Source organism: Egretta garzetta, unplaced genomic scaffold (genome assembly GCF_000687185.1).
Source record: "Egretta garzetta isolate BGI_Z169 unplaced genomic scaffold, ASM68718v1 scaffold55, whole genome shotgun sequence".
Taxonomy (NCBI): Eukaryota; Metazoa; Chordata; class Aves; order Pelecaniformes; family Ardeidae; genus Egretta; species Egretta garzetta.
The window spans coordinates 3,230,719-3,246,936 of NW_009259863.1; the positions used below are offsets into that span (position 1 = coordinate 3,230,719).

Sequence of the window (16,218 nt, forward strand, 5' to 3'; positions counted from 1 at the left end):
CCCAGACCTCTGACAACTAATCACAGAATCACAGAATCATTGAATATCTTGAGTTGGAAAGGACCCATAAGGATCATCAAGTCCAACTTCCTGCTCCTCTCAGGACTACCTAAAACTAAACCATATGGCTCAGAGCATCATCCAGACGTTCCTTGAACTTTGACAAACTTGGTGCCATAACCACTTCCCTAGAGAGCCTGTTCCAGTGACCAACCACACTCTCAGTGAAGAACCTTTTCTTAATGTCCAATCTGAATTTCCCCTGACACAGCTTCATTCTATTTATACGTGTCCTATCGCTGGTCTCCAGAGAGAGGAGATCGGCACTTCTCCCTGTGCTGCCCCCATTGAGGAAATTGTAGACTGTGATGAGGTCACCCCTTAGCCTTCTCTTCTCCATGCTGAACAAACCAAGTGACCTCAGACGCTCCTTGTAAGTCTTGCTCTCAAGACCTTTCACCATCTTGGTGACCCTCCTCTGGACACTCTCTAATAGTTTGGTGTCCTTCTTATACTGAGGTGCCCAACACTGCACACAGTACTCGAGGTGGGGCTGCACCAGTGCAGTGTAGAGTGGGACAATCACCTCCCTCGACTGGCTAGCTATGCTGTGCTTGATGCACCCCAGGACACAGTTGGCCCTTCTGGCTGCCAGGGCACACTGTTAACTCATATTTAACTTGCCATCAACTCAGACCCGCCAGATCTTTTTCTACGGGGCTGCTCTCAAGCCTCTTGTCCCCTAGTTTGTACATATAACCAGGATTGCCCTGTCCCAGGTATTGAGTCCAGCACTTGCTCTTTTTAAATCTCATATAGTTGGTGATTACCCCACTCTAGTCTATCCAGATTTCTCTGTAAGGCCTCTCTACCCTTGAGGGAGTCCACAGCTCCTCCTACTTCAGCAAACTTACTGTATATTCAATTTCTGTGTCCAGATAATTTACAAAAACACTGAAGAGTGTTGGCCCTAAAATTGAGCCCTGGGGAATTCCACTGGTTACTGGCTGCCAGCCTGATGTAACCCCATTTACTGTAACCCTTTGAGCCTGACCCATCAGCCAGCTGCTCATTCAATGTATTATGAACTTGTCTAGCTGTGTGCTGGACTTTTATCCAGAATGATAATGTGAGAGACAATATCAAAAGCTTTGCTAAATTTCAGACCCACCACATCTACTGGCTTCACCTGGTCACCTGTATGGGTGACCTTGTCATAAAAGGAAATTAAGTTGGTTAAGCAGGACTTTCCCCTCATGAACCCATGCTGGCTATGACCAGACTGCATTGTCTCTCAAGTGTTTTTCAGTAACTCCCAAAATAATCTCCAGAAATTTACCAGGCGCTGAAGTGAGAGTAACAGTCCTGTAATTACTAGGGTCTTCCTTCTTTGCTTCTTTAAAATCGGGACAGCATTTGCCAGCTTCCAGTCAACTGGGACCTCTCCAGACTCCCAAGACTGTTGAAAAATAATAGAGAGGTCTCGTGATGACAGTGGCCAGCTCTTTCAGTACCCTGGGATGAATCCCAACAGGCTCCATAGATATATGCGCATCCAGCTGGAGCTGCAAGTCTCAAACAAGTTCAGGGTCAGCTGGGAGTTTGTGATCTGAAAGTTCACACACCTCTTTTTTCTTTTTTTTTTTTATTTTAAATAAAAGGGCAATAAAGGATTACTGCAAGACACTATTAGGGGTCAAAGTAATTTGAGATTTTTCATCTTCCATGCTTTGGCAATCCCCTTCCCTTGTCTCTTTTTCTCTCTCCCCCTCTCTCATTCTGGTACACTTTTACAGTTTGGTCAGCTCATAGCAACTAGAAAACATGAAACTTGGTGTTAAATGGCTGGACATTAGGACAGATGTTTCATTGATCTAAAATAAAATGTCAGACAGAAAATGAAGCATTCATTTTTATAATTATCACTTCTTAGTGTTGTAATTGAAAGTGGTAAGAAATAACCAAAATTTGACCTTGTTGGAATAGAAGAGGGTAAAGAGACATGTGAACATTTCCGTGGAAGCAATATGTTGAAGTTAATTTTGGGAAGAGAAGGTATGTTTTTAATAATGAAACTTTAAAAATATTTTTTTAAGGAAAAAAATAGCAAATGCATGAATTTTGGAAAAGAGCACCAAGTGATTATTAAAACTGTAAGATGCAGTACAGATTTTCACACTTGTGAATTGAATGTGCTCAGTCAAAAGTAAAATCACTGTTCTTGAAAAATCTCCTGTATTGCTTGACAGCTGGCTAGATGTTCCCTTGACAACTGCTCTGGTTAATCAAGGGTGTAAATGAAGCCGCTGTTTCAGTGTTTTGCAGGAGTCATTTTAGACTGTTTTTAATATCAACACTTTTTGAGTAAAAAGGATTTTTGTGGGGATTTTTTTCCTATGATGTGCTGTTAAGTTGGGCTAGCGTTTGTCAGCTTGTAGGGAGAAAAACAGCAAATAGTTTTAAATGTAATCCTCCAGTTGTGGCATTAGAAAATGGACAGTATTATAGCTACTTTGTAATCATTTTTCAGAAGACCAGAAACCCTGGTCTGCTAGCCGTGTGAGTCCTTTGTTCAGAAGAAATCTTACCATGATTACTTAGCTTGGATAAGAACAGAGGCCGTTTCTCTTTGTAATGCTTGGGGTTTTTTTATACCTGATGATCTGACATTTTAATTTTGTTATGCCTCTCCTTAATCTGTTAGAAATATGGCTGCACCTTCAGCGCTATATAGAAAACATAATTGCTATAAACTAAATTTTCTTAAGTATGTTTACACAACCATGAATGCACCATTTTTACATGATTACATCAGGTAATTATAATGCATGAATGCAGTTAAAAGTCTTCCAGAAGTTCCAGTCTCTGAACCTATTGTCATCCATATTGTCAAATATGTAATCAGTTTAAGATACTTTACTGTCTTTCCCTTGATATAAACTGGAAGCTGAAGCAATCATGCTATCAATTAGGGCTTAAGTTAGTCTTTCCAATGATTAGCAGAGATATTAGTATGAATTTTGCGTTCACGCTTTCTACTGTGCTCCTTTAGTGCCATCTGGTGACTAGCTTGAAAGAAAAAAAAAGTATGATTGCATTTCTCATGTGAAATAGCTGTGATAATTTAAGCTAAAACATTTGCTTGAGCAAGATTATACCAGGTAACATTTAATGTAGAAGTACCTCAATCTTAGCTGTTTTAAGAGGATTTCTTTAAATGTCATTTTTAGGCCTAAATTAATCCAATACTTGATATCCACAACTGTGTCATAGCTACAAGCGTGTTAGGTAAACATTGCACTTTGTTAGAAATTCAGTGTTTATGCACATAATTAATCAAGATGTAACTAGTAATGGCATTAATCACTGTATATAACTTCTGTTTTGCATCTGTTGAGGTCCATGAGTCTTTTGTAAAGAAACAGCCCCTGTAGTAAATCCTTTGTTAATTCTTGTTCTTAATGAGCTTATTTAAAAACCACAGCAGCTATGAAAAAATCATGTTATTCTAAGCCAAGCACAGAAAAGAAGGCTGAACCTCTTTGTATTTCAAATCTGTGGAAACAAATATGCAACTGCATCAGTCCTGTACCTTAGCATCTACAGGAACAGGTTGGACTCCACATGGCTCCAGACCTATTTAGATTATTGTGCATAATATTCCCATACGTCCTCCCCACACACCCGTTTCCCATACCTACTCCCCACACGCGCAATTATCTACTGCTCTGTGAATCCTTTTTATATCATTATGAGTGTGATGTGCATGAATCACAATTTTGGTGCCTGACAAAATAATCCTGCAATAGGAATCTTACTGCATTGTCTCCTGTCACTGTCTCTGGAGGGAAAAATACACTGGGTTTGAGTGCAACTGAAATATGCCACTGAGATGTGAGGCAGATGGACTGAAATGCCTTCAGCATTTGAACAAGTGAAAAACCACAAATGAACTAAAAATACTTCAAAATTTAAAGATGTCAGTGATTAGCCACTTTCATCTCAGGTGTTCTTAATATGAGGTCAGTATCTCATAATATGAGGTTAATTAGAAAAATAAAGAAAAAATATCAAGAGAATAAATCATCAGTTCCATTTTATCTTGTCTAATGTGGATAATTGATTTCAGTCTTCTGTGACATGCTTGCAATAATACAACTGCATTTATCCAGTTGCAAGATTAAAAGATTTAATCTTGGATTATAAGAAATATATTATCAAGTTATAGAGCTACATGAAGTGGTATTTTAGTTCAGGTCATTTCTGCTGCAGAATATTTCAAGCACATTCTTTTTTTCCATCACTGTTTTTAAAAACTAGTATAATTATGTCTTGCATATGTCCATATTGTAGCACTTCGTGGTTTAAAATGCTATAGCAAAGATAGAGACAGCATTTCTGTTTTAATTGCCATTTTTCATTATTTTCATAATTTTCTCAGAAAACTGTCTTTTGGGCTCTAATTTTCCATGCTCTGTCTCTTTCTAAAAGCTATTCTAAGCATATTTGAGTAATCTAGCAAATTCAAACAGTCCTAATTTTGTGGTAATGTAAGCATGAAAAATATTCATTTTGTTCACATTTCAAATGACAGTTTTTCCTTTCTATGACATAAGACAGAGAGAAATTTCAAGTATTACTTGCTTGTAAATCCTTGCAGAGAAAGGATCAAATGCTGAAGAAAGTAGTGGTAGCATTTCTAATGTGTGCTCCAGAATACAGAGCAGTAGGTTGCTGCATATAGCCTGTGGGGTTTTTTCTCACAACTCAGACACTAATCTACTGGCTGACATCAAACAAATCAGTTCTTTTCTTCAAGATTTCATTGCTGAATCTTAAAAAAAAAATAATAATAATAGCTTTATGTCCTTTGTGAAGCTGAGACCTAATGATCAAAATCACTGTATAATAGCTGTTGTTTATAGATACTGGGATTCTTTTCTTTGGAATTTATTTTTTCTTTTTCTGCCACATTTCCTTAAAGGTAGAATGTATCACCAGGTATACCTGAATAGGAATGACTGTGTTATTATCTATATGAATTTAGGATGCTTGGGCTTGTCTACATAAAGATACCTCAGTAAAGACCATGTCAGCATCAAGTAATCTTTAAGGCTTATTTTAATTGCACCTATTTTTAATCTTCCACCTTTTTTTCCCCTAGCAAAGAAGCAAAATGAGAAATTATGTATACAAAACAGTGAGAATATGTGAATACCAGACATTCGCAATGAAAGTTTACAGTGCTGAATTTGGCTTGGATGGGTAATTGCTTGAAGACGGTCAAACTGACATAGACCTTACTGTTCTTTTCTTTTCCATTAGATGAACATCCTTCTGTATTAACTTTGCCACGTCACTTAAACTATTTGTTCTTTGTGGGCTGGACTATTATAATATGTGATATAAGAAGGAGTTAAACCTTGATTTGATTTAGGAACTGCAACAGGTGCAGACTTCAGAAGCCATCACAATAAATGGAAGTACTTTCTCCAAAATTGTCCTTGTTCCAAGTATCTAAAAAGGATATCACAAAACTATCTGTCAATATACCCGTTTTTTATTAAGGAGGAACTTCTGTTTACTCAATTCACATTTTATAACAAAATTGTGAAAATAGCTGATCATCAGAACAGCAGACATTGCTTCTGGCTCCCTTCATTCAAAATCATTATGCTAACTTTAGTTTACATAAGAAGGAACAAAACTTAAAATATACTTTAAAACAACATGAATTTTTAAACCTAAAATAAGAAAGAAAAATTAATATTTTTCAAACTCATTTGAACTGTCTAGGGGTCTAGATCACATTTCAAAAGGTGATATAAAGATGCCATTCAAATATATCAGTCTTTTAAAAAAACTTTAAAACCTTGTTGTTCCACGTTCAAAAATAGCAAAAGAGTTGCATACTTACAAAGGTGAAGTAATTTAGCACATTTCAACCCCGTGCAGCAGAGCACAGTTAAAAGTCAATGAATTAATATTGACTGAATTAGCTCTGGAACCAGAAGCAATATAACCATTGGAAAGGTAGGATTTATTACTATGGGTGCATCACCTGCTCATATAGGTATACTGCCCGTAAGACTTGCATTGGCAGATGCACTGGTTTTTTGCTGCTCACTCAGAAATCACTGCAGTGAATGTTATAAATATTCATTAGGGGCCTAATAGTGTATCCATTTATGTCAATACAATGTTCCCAGTAACTTCAGAGGTGAAAACTGAGACTCTAAATTTCATGCTGAATCTACAGACAAGAGGGTAAAAGAGTAAGACTGTAGACACAGGAGTAGAAAAGCAAAGCTCAGGGCATAACATGGGATAAATCATACTATGGCAGCAGCTGCACACAACCAACCAGGTGGTGGTATGTGAAAAGGTAGGCATTTGAGAGCATGGTAGACCTTGATGTGGTTCACCCACCAGTAGATTTGTCCTTGGCAGTGCTGAGGTAATTTCTAATATTAGTAAAAGATTAGTAATATGTGCTTCTAGTGTTCAGGACATGATGGGCTTTAAAATATATTAACTCTTTCATATGTCTATGGCCTAACATAAAAATTCATCTATCCCAACACAAAATAGTTTATGAGATTCCTGTCACTGTCGCTTAGCAATTTTTCAGATAAAAAAATGGAAAATTTGGCAGTCCATATATTTTTTTTTCCAGAATCTTTTGTAAAATCTGTTGTGTAACATTTGTGAAATATTACACAAAAATGTAACATTATTCTTGTTAAAGTCCTTACTCTGGAAAACTAATTATATGGATTTGACTGAGCAGAGTTTCATGTGCAGTGTGCATGTAGTCAGTAAACCTTAACATGCTTCCTAAAAGAAGGACCGTCACATTCTCTTTAAAGCATGTGAAAATTATAACTGAGGCAAACTGGAACTGGGAAGCATTTCTGCAGAAACAGCAGAGCTCAGTTTTAAAGATACCGACTACTATTCTCTTACTCTGCCATTGCTGCATTAATGTTTATGCAAATTTCCTCTCTAAATATAAACGCAGCATATTTTAAAATCATCTTGTTGGATTGAATTTTTATTGATGGTAATACTAATAGCATTTCATCATGTCTCATCATAGAAAGAACCTGAAGAATTCTCAGTGTTTTACTGAATGTTTGCTAGTATTTACTTTAAAAATTCCCTTAAACTTATATTCTTCTTTATCTCTGAAGCTCAGTACCAGAGTTTACATTAACAGCACGCTTCCCAAGTAGCGATAACTATATCACAGTGTAATCTTGCTGCTCAGAGGTATGCAGCCTTTCATTTCTTATTCCATTTCTCTTTTCCCTGTAGAGCAGGAAAAGGAAATTTCCACCTAGGGAGTTCAGCATCATTCAACATTGATGTTAGTTGTCCAACAATCCTCTGTACTAGGGAGACCATATGTCAGCCACAGTTAGCACTTACAATTTATCAATACCCACTTGCGCGTGTAAAGAACTCTTTCTTCTTTTTCTCTGTATACATTTCAAACACTAGAGTCAAGAACAGTAGGAAAGCAAATAGAAGAGGGACATTAGTAGAAGAAACTTACATCTTTTGTCTTCTAGGTAGTCCAAATAGCCATGAAACTGGAATTATTAGTGTCCAAAGATTGTCATCCTCTATGGAGACAGAAGCATCTTCACCTTGTCTTTGCTGCGTGAGGCTTGAATACTCTGCTGTCAACAACATAAACAGTAATGAGATCTTCTGTTTCCTTCTAGCTATATGTTGCCTGTGAGCAGTCCTGAAGGTCACTGTATGATTGAAATGGCTGCAGATGGAAATCCGCCTGTACGACACAGACTTTCTCTCTCATATCCAACATCTCAGGTGAGTCTGCAAATCATCAAGAAATAGCTATTTGCTTTGCACATTCCATCAGCATATGTACTTCAGTTATTCTCAGAGGAGAACAGGCATTCTAACTTTTTCTAAAAGAGGAAATGTAATTCCTCCTCAGATATCGGTATATGTACTTAATTTCTCTTTAATACGTCTTTTCACATCAGGCATCCATAGTATTTCCATTAATTTCTTCAGCTTGCCTGACTCTGAAACTTCTATTTCAGCTGCCTAGAGTCCATGAAAAGGACACTAATACTGCAAAAGGAAAAATAATATGTTAGCAACGTCATTTAACTAGGCCATGGTGTTACTAGAAACAATTCAGATATTGTTAAGCAGTAATTCTGGTTACTTTGTATTTGCAACCCACACTATCTAGTGGAGGGCAGTTATGTATCATCAGTTACTTAACCTGGTGTCAGTATTGTTGCTAGGACTTCTGAATAGTGAAAAAATTACTGTCTCTATTTTGAAACTGGTATCAAAAGACTCATTCTAAATGGGCAATAAGCCAGCTTTCCCAAATCTTGAGGTTTTCTGTTATTTCTTGTCTTCATGTTATTTTTTGTCTCCATGTTATCGCCTCTCTCTGTTATGCTTTCTCTCATCACAAGATTATCTCTGCATGATACATTTAAAATGTTTTCAGGCTTGAGAATTTGAACTGTGATTCACAGCTTACTTTGTAAGTTCGTTCACTGGAAGGCAGGACAGTTAACTATAGAGGTGCTAATCATGATGTGCATATCACGATATGTACTGCCAGTCAGTAATAGAAGTTCTTCCCTGTTACTTCCCTGAGTCAGTATCAAGGTGCTCGTTCAGTATGACATAAAGAATTATCTTGTATTAGATATTGCTATTAGCCCAGTCACTTCTCTGTTTGTAGTTTCCAGTTGATCAACCTGATGTTCTGCTGCAGAAGGTTCCTTTGTCTCTCCCTTTATGTTTCAGGTTCATAACTCTGGCAGAATGTAAAGCTAACACAATTGGTAGCTTCTGCATAGAGAATCTGGGGAAAGAACCTAATTATACAGAAAAGCCAGCAATACCTTACTCATAGAAAAATTTACAGGTAGCCACCTTTGATGTCATGCACAAAGATTGTACATCAGAATATTTCTGCCCCAAATCAGGAAATTTCTTGCATTCCTAAGAAAGTCCACAACTCTTTTCTGTTTCTTTTTGTGGGGGTCCATGTTACATTTCAGTTTGTATCACAAGTGGGATTTTGAAGTGAATGTTCTGGTCATCCCACCTACCACACTTTGGTTCATGTTGCAGAGCAATCCTGGACTGTGCCAGCTGAATTCTTTTAGGATAAAACAGTACAAAAGATGCTCTCTATGAGTGCACTTCATGTGCTGTAGCCACTGATAGGTATATCATGGCACCAAATTATACTTAATCCAGAATAAACCCTTGCATGGATGTCATGTGCTCATGACTAACTACACTTTACAGATCTTCTCCTAATCTCCCAGAATCCCTATTTCCTTATTAAGTACACAAGCAAAGAGACTAAAAAAAAAAAGTAAGTTCTTATTTATAGGAGGACTAATTAATTTCTTCTTGTTACTGGCCAAACTAATCCTTCTTACCCCTCAGGCTGAGGTTATTGATGGGTTAGTAACACTGCAATTAGTCACTTAGGAATTAAGACTTCTCCCCTCAGAAGAGTGGCAGGATCACTAGCCCAACTGAAGTGTATCTGTACCAATGCTAGCAGCATGGGCAACAAACAGGAGGAATTAGCAGCCACAGTGCAGCAGGAAAACTATGATATAGTTGCCATCACAGACACGGGATGGGACAACCCACATAACTGCAGTGCTGCCATGGATGGCTATAAACTCTTCAGGCAGTATAGGCAGTGGGGTAGTCCTGTATATTAGAGAGTGTTTTGATTTTCTTGAGCTCAGCGATGGTGATGATAGGGCTGAGTGTTTATGGGTAAAAATCAGGGGAAAGGCCAACAAGGCAGATATCATGGTGGGAGTCTGTTATAGACCACCCAACCAGGAAGAAGAGACAGATGAAAAATTCCTCAAGCAACTGGGAGGAATCTCACTATTTCTAGACCTTGTTCTTGTGGGGGACTCCCAACTTACCAGATGTCTGCTGGAAGTACAATAACAGCAGAAAGGAAACAGATGCCCACTTATAAGAAGGGCTGGAGGGAGGATTCAGGGAACCACTGGCCTGTCACTCTGACCTCGGTGCCAGAGAAGGTCATGGAGCAGATGATCCTGAGTGCCATCACATGGCATATCCAAGACAACCAGAAGATCAGGCGCAGTCAACATGGGTTTATGAAAGGCAGATCCTGCTTGACTAACCTGATCTCCTTCTATGACAAGGTGACCTGCTTAGTGGACGAGGGAAAGGCTGTGGATGTAGTGTACCTGGACTTCAGTAAAGCCTTTGACACTGTTTCCCACCGCATTCTGCTTGAGAAACTGTCTGCCCATGGCCTGGACAAGCATACTGTTTGCTGGGTAAAAAACTGGCTGGGTGGTGGGGCACAAAGAATGGTGGTGAATGGAGTTGATTTTCCAGTTGGAGGCTGGTCACAAGCGGTGTTCCCCAGGCTTCAGTGTTGGGACCAGTTCTGTTTAACATCTTTATCAATGACCTGGATGAGGGGATTGAGTGCACCCTCAGCAAGTTTGCAGATGACACCAAGTTGGGTGGGAGTGTTGATCTGCTTGAGGGTAGGAAGGCTCTACAGAGGAACCTAGATAGGCTGGATCAGTAGGCTGCAGTTCAACAAGGCCAAGTGCCGGGTCCTGCCCTTGGGTCACAACAACCCCATGCAATTCTACAGGCTTGGGGATGAGTGGCTGGAGCTTGGCAGAGAGGGATCTTGGGGGTACTGGTCAACACCTGGCTGAATATGAGCCAGCAGTGTGCCCAGGTGGCCAAGAGGGCCAACGGCCACTTGGCTTGTATCAGGAATAGTGTGACCAGCAGGACTGAGGAAGTCATCAAGTTGCACCAGGGGAGATTTAGACTGGATATTAGGAAAAAATTCTTCCTCGAACAGGTTATCAGGCATTGGAACAGGCTACCCAGGGAAGTGGTCGAGGTCTGGAGGTACTTAAAATATGGGTAGACAAGGTGCTTAGAGACATGGTTTAGTAGTGGACAGGTACAGTTGGATTTAATGATCTTAAAGGTCTTCTCCAACCAAATGATTCTATGATTCTCCAAGTGAAGGACATTTTCAAATTAGTACTTGAAAAGTTAAGCATGAGTATAACAGAAGTTAACATAATGTTAATATAAAATTTTATTAAGCCTGTTATGTTATTAACAAGACTTACAAGCATTCTTCCTTACCTTAAAGTATATTCTGGTTAAGTCATTAAATTCAAAACAGGACCTCTACAGAAATAAATGTGCATTATGATGTACTAGCAGGAGTTTGAACATCTAACATATTATGATAAAACCCACTGATGCAAGAAACTGAGCAGAGCCTACTGAAGTTGTTCTGTGGTACACTGAATCTGACCCCAAGGCCAGTGCTTTTGTAAAATAAGCGAAATAATACAAAGACTGGGTTGCAAGAGGAGTGTTAAAAACACTTTTCTTAATCATAGACCCTTTACATTCCAGTCCAATGCTTTGCTTAATTCTTGTAACAGGTTCACAAGCAGAGAGAAAATGTCTGTTTGCAAACACTACTTAGAAATCTTGTCTGTAGCTACGCTGGTTTATAGCTTTGTTTGAAAGGGGATAAAGTCAAGTGATATGAAATGAATTTGACAAATGCTGATTCAATGCCTTTAAATTCCTTCCACATGAAAAATCTGATTTAATTTTATCTATGCTCTAAAAGAAGTAGGTTTTTTTTTCCTTTCCCTTCTAAATGAAGGACATTGTAAGTAGAGGAATATCTGAAGGTATTCATGTTTGTTGTATCTCCAAATTTCACTTGAAACTGTCAGCAACAGAGCTCCAGGTTTCATTACAGCAAGACAAGAAACAGCAAAGCAAAAGCATATGCGTGTGTGAATTCCAGTTAAGTCAATGTCCTGTTTTCCTCCTGTTCCTAGTTCTTTACAGCTGATGTCTGAATATGATAGTGAAGGGCCCCTTCACTGTAATTATCTCCTCACATAAATAATCTCTGTCTTCTACACATGCTGTGATATATTTTTTATTCCATTGGTTTATTCCTATTAGACTTGAATTGGCTAGGTTTCACCCACTTTACGGATTGATATTATCATACAAATAAATGCATCACAGTGCAATACATTTATGAAAAAAATAGGATTTTTTCAATTCTTAGTGACAGGCATTTAGCAAAGGAACTTTGCTAAGTGGAATGGTGAAACCCTATGTCAGAACTCCAGAAAGTCAGGCATCGGCTTGAGGAGTGGAATTCACGGTGCTAATTGAGTCACAGATCCTTTATATGTGATGGTCAAGGGTTTGACTTCTAGGTCAGGTAGCACAGGAAATACCATATTGAGCACTAATATGATTTGGTCAGTCCTAGTATGAAATAGTTGTGGGTGTTTCTCTGGCCCATTTATAAGGAAGTTCTAGGCATTTGTGGTTCTAGAATTTACTAATTAAAACTTTCCCTTTTCCCCTAGGGTTCAGTATAGCAGTCTGTTTTCTGTCACTTACCCAAAAAATGTAAAATCTTGTTTCTGTATGCTAAAGAAAAACTTTATCTTCAAGTCTAAAGCTTCTCCTGTGTTCCTTCACCAGTCCTCAACCATGAATATAAAACTCATAGCAATAAGAGAAGCAATAAGAAAACCTTACCATGGTCATTGTGGTTAAGGCTGGGAATTCCAGTTTGTGTTTCATGGGTCCTGTGCTGTCTTACATATTTGAAGATATGCAGACACATTAAACCACTCCCTTTGTATGTTGTTGTTGTTTTTTTTTTTTTAAAAAAAGACAACCACATTTAAAAAAAGAATCCCTGCAGCAAGTATCATAGTTTTTGGCCAGCTTCAAGTAATGGCTATTTCCTTTATCTCTAATTATTATTCATTCGTTCCTTACAGTAACATCACAAATCACATTCTTTTCTGATTATTCTCTTCTTGTTTCTGCAGACTACCTTTGGATCAATCTTCCTTGGAAATGTTCCTGTTCATGAAAAGATTCATCGATGTGCTGGGCAGATACATGGCTATAAAGGATGTGTTAGGGATTTTCAAGTTAACAACAAAGAGTTGTTCATCATAGATGAGGCCCTTGGAGGGAGGAACATTGAGAACTGCAATGTTCCAATATGTGATTATCATCCATGTCGCAATGGTGGGACCTGCACTAGGTAAGAGTTACCTCTTTAATCATTTTATCGTTTATTTACATTCTGTGGCTGGTAGGTTCATCCTTAATGAGAAATTACTATAATATTCTGTGTAATGAAGTAATCACTAATCTTTTGTCCTGATAATATTAAATAGAAAATGTGACATCTTCATGCCTAACCAGAGAGGTTTTATACGTTATTTGCTTACATGAAAAAAGATATAAAATGTAATTACATTGCCCACACTGCATACATATTGGGTTGCTGCCAGAATTCCTTTGCAATCAACTAGATCAGTTGCCCTACAAGTCTCAGTGACTAAATCAGACTCTTAGTGCAGATAGTTTGGACAGAAAGCCATAAGGTCTCACTCTTCTGTCTAACAACTCTTCATCTTACTAGGCCTTGTACCCTCACCCATCTTCATGATGTGCTCCTGGGTGCACAGCATAGGCCTTCATCATTATGCTATGAAAACAGTAACAATTAAGTCAGCATCTTCTGCATGTGTGAACAAGTATTGTCAAAGAACCTTTGAAAGTTGAAGCATATTGTGCTGAAAGAGGAAATGGGGTTCAAAAGAGACGTGGGCTGGAAGCACAAAGGATGGTCGTTCAGATGAATGATGGTTCAATTGGAGCACAGTAACTGTTTAAGCTACAGTAACTTGATCATTGTCTAAGGCATTCAACATTTAGGAACCACATTTCTGTTCTAAAATTGGGTAGTACTTGTGAAGTTGCTGTGCCTATTTTAAAAAGTATACTTTAGCTTCAAGGCAAATGCTGAACAGAATGTAGCTTAAAGTTCTTTTAAAGCTCTGGACCACTGAGTGTTTCTGTTTAGCCTTGTTTGACTAGAGCACAAATGAGAACAAGGCAACTTTATGAAAACATGCACAATTTGCCTACTAAACTGGGGTGAAACTGAGTGTGTACTTGGGAGTAATGAGTCTGTTTTTCCTCTTGTTCCTTGCTATATCTCTGTGATTCTACTCATTGGCCTGTCATCTACCACTATGGAATACTGTTTCATTTAAAGCTTGGGTCCTGAATAATTCATGACCACTGGATTTGTTTCCTGCCTTTCTGCTTTCCAACTGCTGGCCTCAGCCCTTTCCAGAAATGCTTTTGTTCTGAAATGGACACTGCTCTTCTGGCCAGAGGAGTCGTAGAAGAATGTGCATGTGCAGACCAGGGATAAGCAGCTCTATAGAAGCATGTTTTTCATTATTTTCTATAGCAGTCAACTGGTTTTCAGGAATCACCTCCAAGCCCAAGAATGATCCATCCCAGTGAGCAGGAAATCAAGTGTCAGGAAGCCTGCATGGATGAACAAGATGTTCCCGACAAAACTCAAACATCAATAGGAAGCACACAAGAGGTAGAAGCATAGCCAGGTGACCTGGCAGATATATAGAGAAAATGTCCGAATTTGCAGGTAGAGGGTTAGGAAAACCAAAGTCCATCTGGAGATTAATCTGGCAGGGGACATGCACGGCAAGAACAAATGCTTCTACATCAGCTGCAAAAGGAAGACTTGAGAAAATGTGGCTTGCTGCTGAATGCAGTAGGTATTCTGGTGACAAAGGATCCAGAAAAGACTGAAATACTCGGTGCCTTCTTTGCCTTGGTATTTATTGATAAAACTGGCCTTCAAGAATTCTATTCCTTTCAGATCTGTGGGAGAAAGTCTGGAGCAAGGGAGACTTACCCTTGGTGGGGGAGGATCACATTAGGGAACACTTAAGCCATCTGGACATGTATAAGTCCATGGGACCTGATGGGATTCACACATAAGTGCTGAGGGAGCTATCTGTTGTTGTAAGATCAATCCTGATAATCTCTGAAAGATCCAGGTGAGTTGGAGAGGTTCCTAAGGTCTAGAAGACTACCTTCAGAAAAGGGCAAGAAGGAGGAGCTGAGGAACTACAGGAAGGTTAGCCTCACCCTTGACCTGTGGGAAGCTGATGGAGCAGATTGTCCTGGAAACTGTTTCCAAATACATAGAGGACAGAGAAAGTGGTTGGGAGTGGTCACCACGGATTTATTCAGTACTGTGTTCAGTTTTGAGCCCCTCACTACAGAAAAGATGTTGCATTGCTGGAACACATATCCAGAGGAGAGCAACAAAGCTGGTAAAGGGTCTGGAGCACAAGCCTGATGAGGAGCGGCTGAGGGAACTGGGGTTGTTTAGCCTGGAAAAAAAGAGACTGAGGGAGACCTTATCGCCCTCTACAACTGCCTGAAAGGAGGCTGTAGCAAGGTGGATGTTGGTCTCTTTTCCCAAGTAACAAGCAATAGGACAAGAGGAAATGGCCTCCAGTTGTGTCAGGGAAGGTTTAGATTGAATGCTAGGAAAACATTCTTCACTGAACGGGTTATCAGGCATTGGAACAGGCAACCCAGGGAAGTGGTCGAGTCCCCATCCTTGGAGGTATTTAGAAGACAGGTAGACGAGGTGCTTAGGGACATGGTTTAGCGGTGGGATGGCAGGGTTAGGTTAGCGGTTGGACTTGATGATCTTAAAGGTCTTTTCCAACCTAAATGATTCTGTGTTTCTATGAAATTGTGCTTAACCAACCTGATAGCCTTCCATGATGAGTTGACTGGCTTGATGAATGAGGGGGAAGCACTGGTTGTTGTTTACTTGACTTTAGTAAGGCTTTGACGCTGCCTCCCATAACATTTTTAATTAAGTATGATTTTGATTAAGTACTGGCTACGTAAGTGCACAGTGAAGTGAACTGAAAACTAGCTGAAGGGCAGGCTCAAAAAGCACAAAGGATCAGTGACACAAATCCCACATGGAGGCCAATCACTGGCAGAGGACCCGAAATATCAATACTGTATCCAATACCATTTATCTTCATTAATGACCTATAAGTTGGGGCAGGGTGCACCCCAGAAACAAGGGTTAAATAGGAAGCAAGGAGGAGTGATTGATGCACCAGATGGGTCTGATGCCATTCAGAGGGACTTCAACAGGCTGGAGAAATGAGCCAACCAGAATGTCATATTGTTCAATAAAGGGAAATGCAAAGTCTTGTACCTGGAGTGGAATAACCCCGGGCACCA

At 39.2% G+C, this 16,218-nt stretch overlaps 1 protein-coding gene across 1 annotated transcript in view; it reads left to right on the plus strand.

Moving 5' to 3' along the window:
- Positions 1–16,218, plus strand: part of EYS (eyes shut homolog) — a 904,272-nt gene that overhangs the window by 768,530 nt on the left and 119,524 nt on the right. The window contains exons 38-39 of the mRNA XM_035895612.1: positions 7,731–7,839; positions 12,939–13,159. Coding sequence (XP_035751505.1) covers positions 7,731–7,839; positions 12,939–13,159 — 330 coding nt within the window. The remainder of the gene's footprint in view (positions 1–7,730; positions 7,840–12,938; positions 13,160–16,218) is intronic.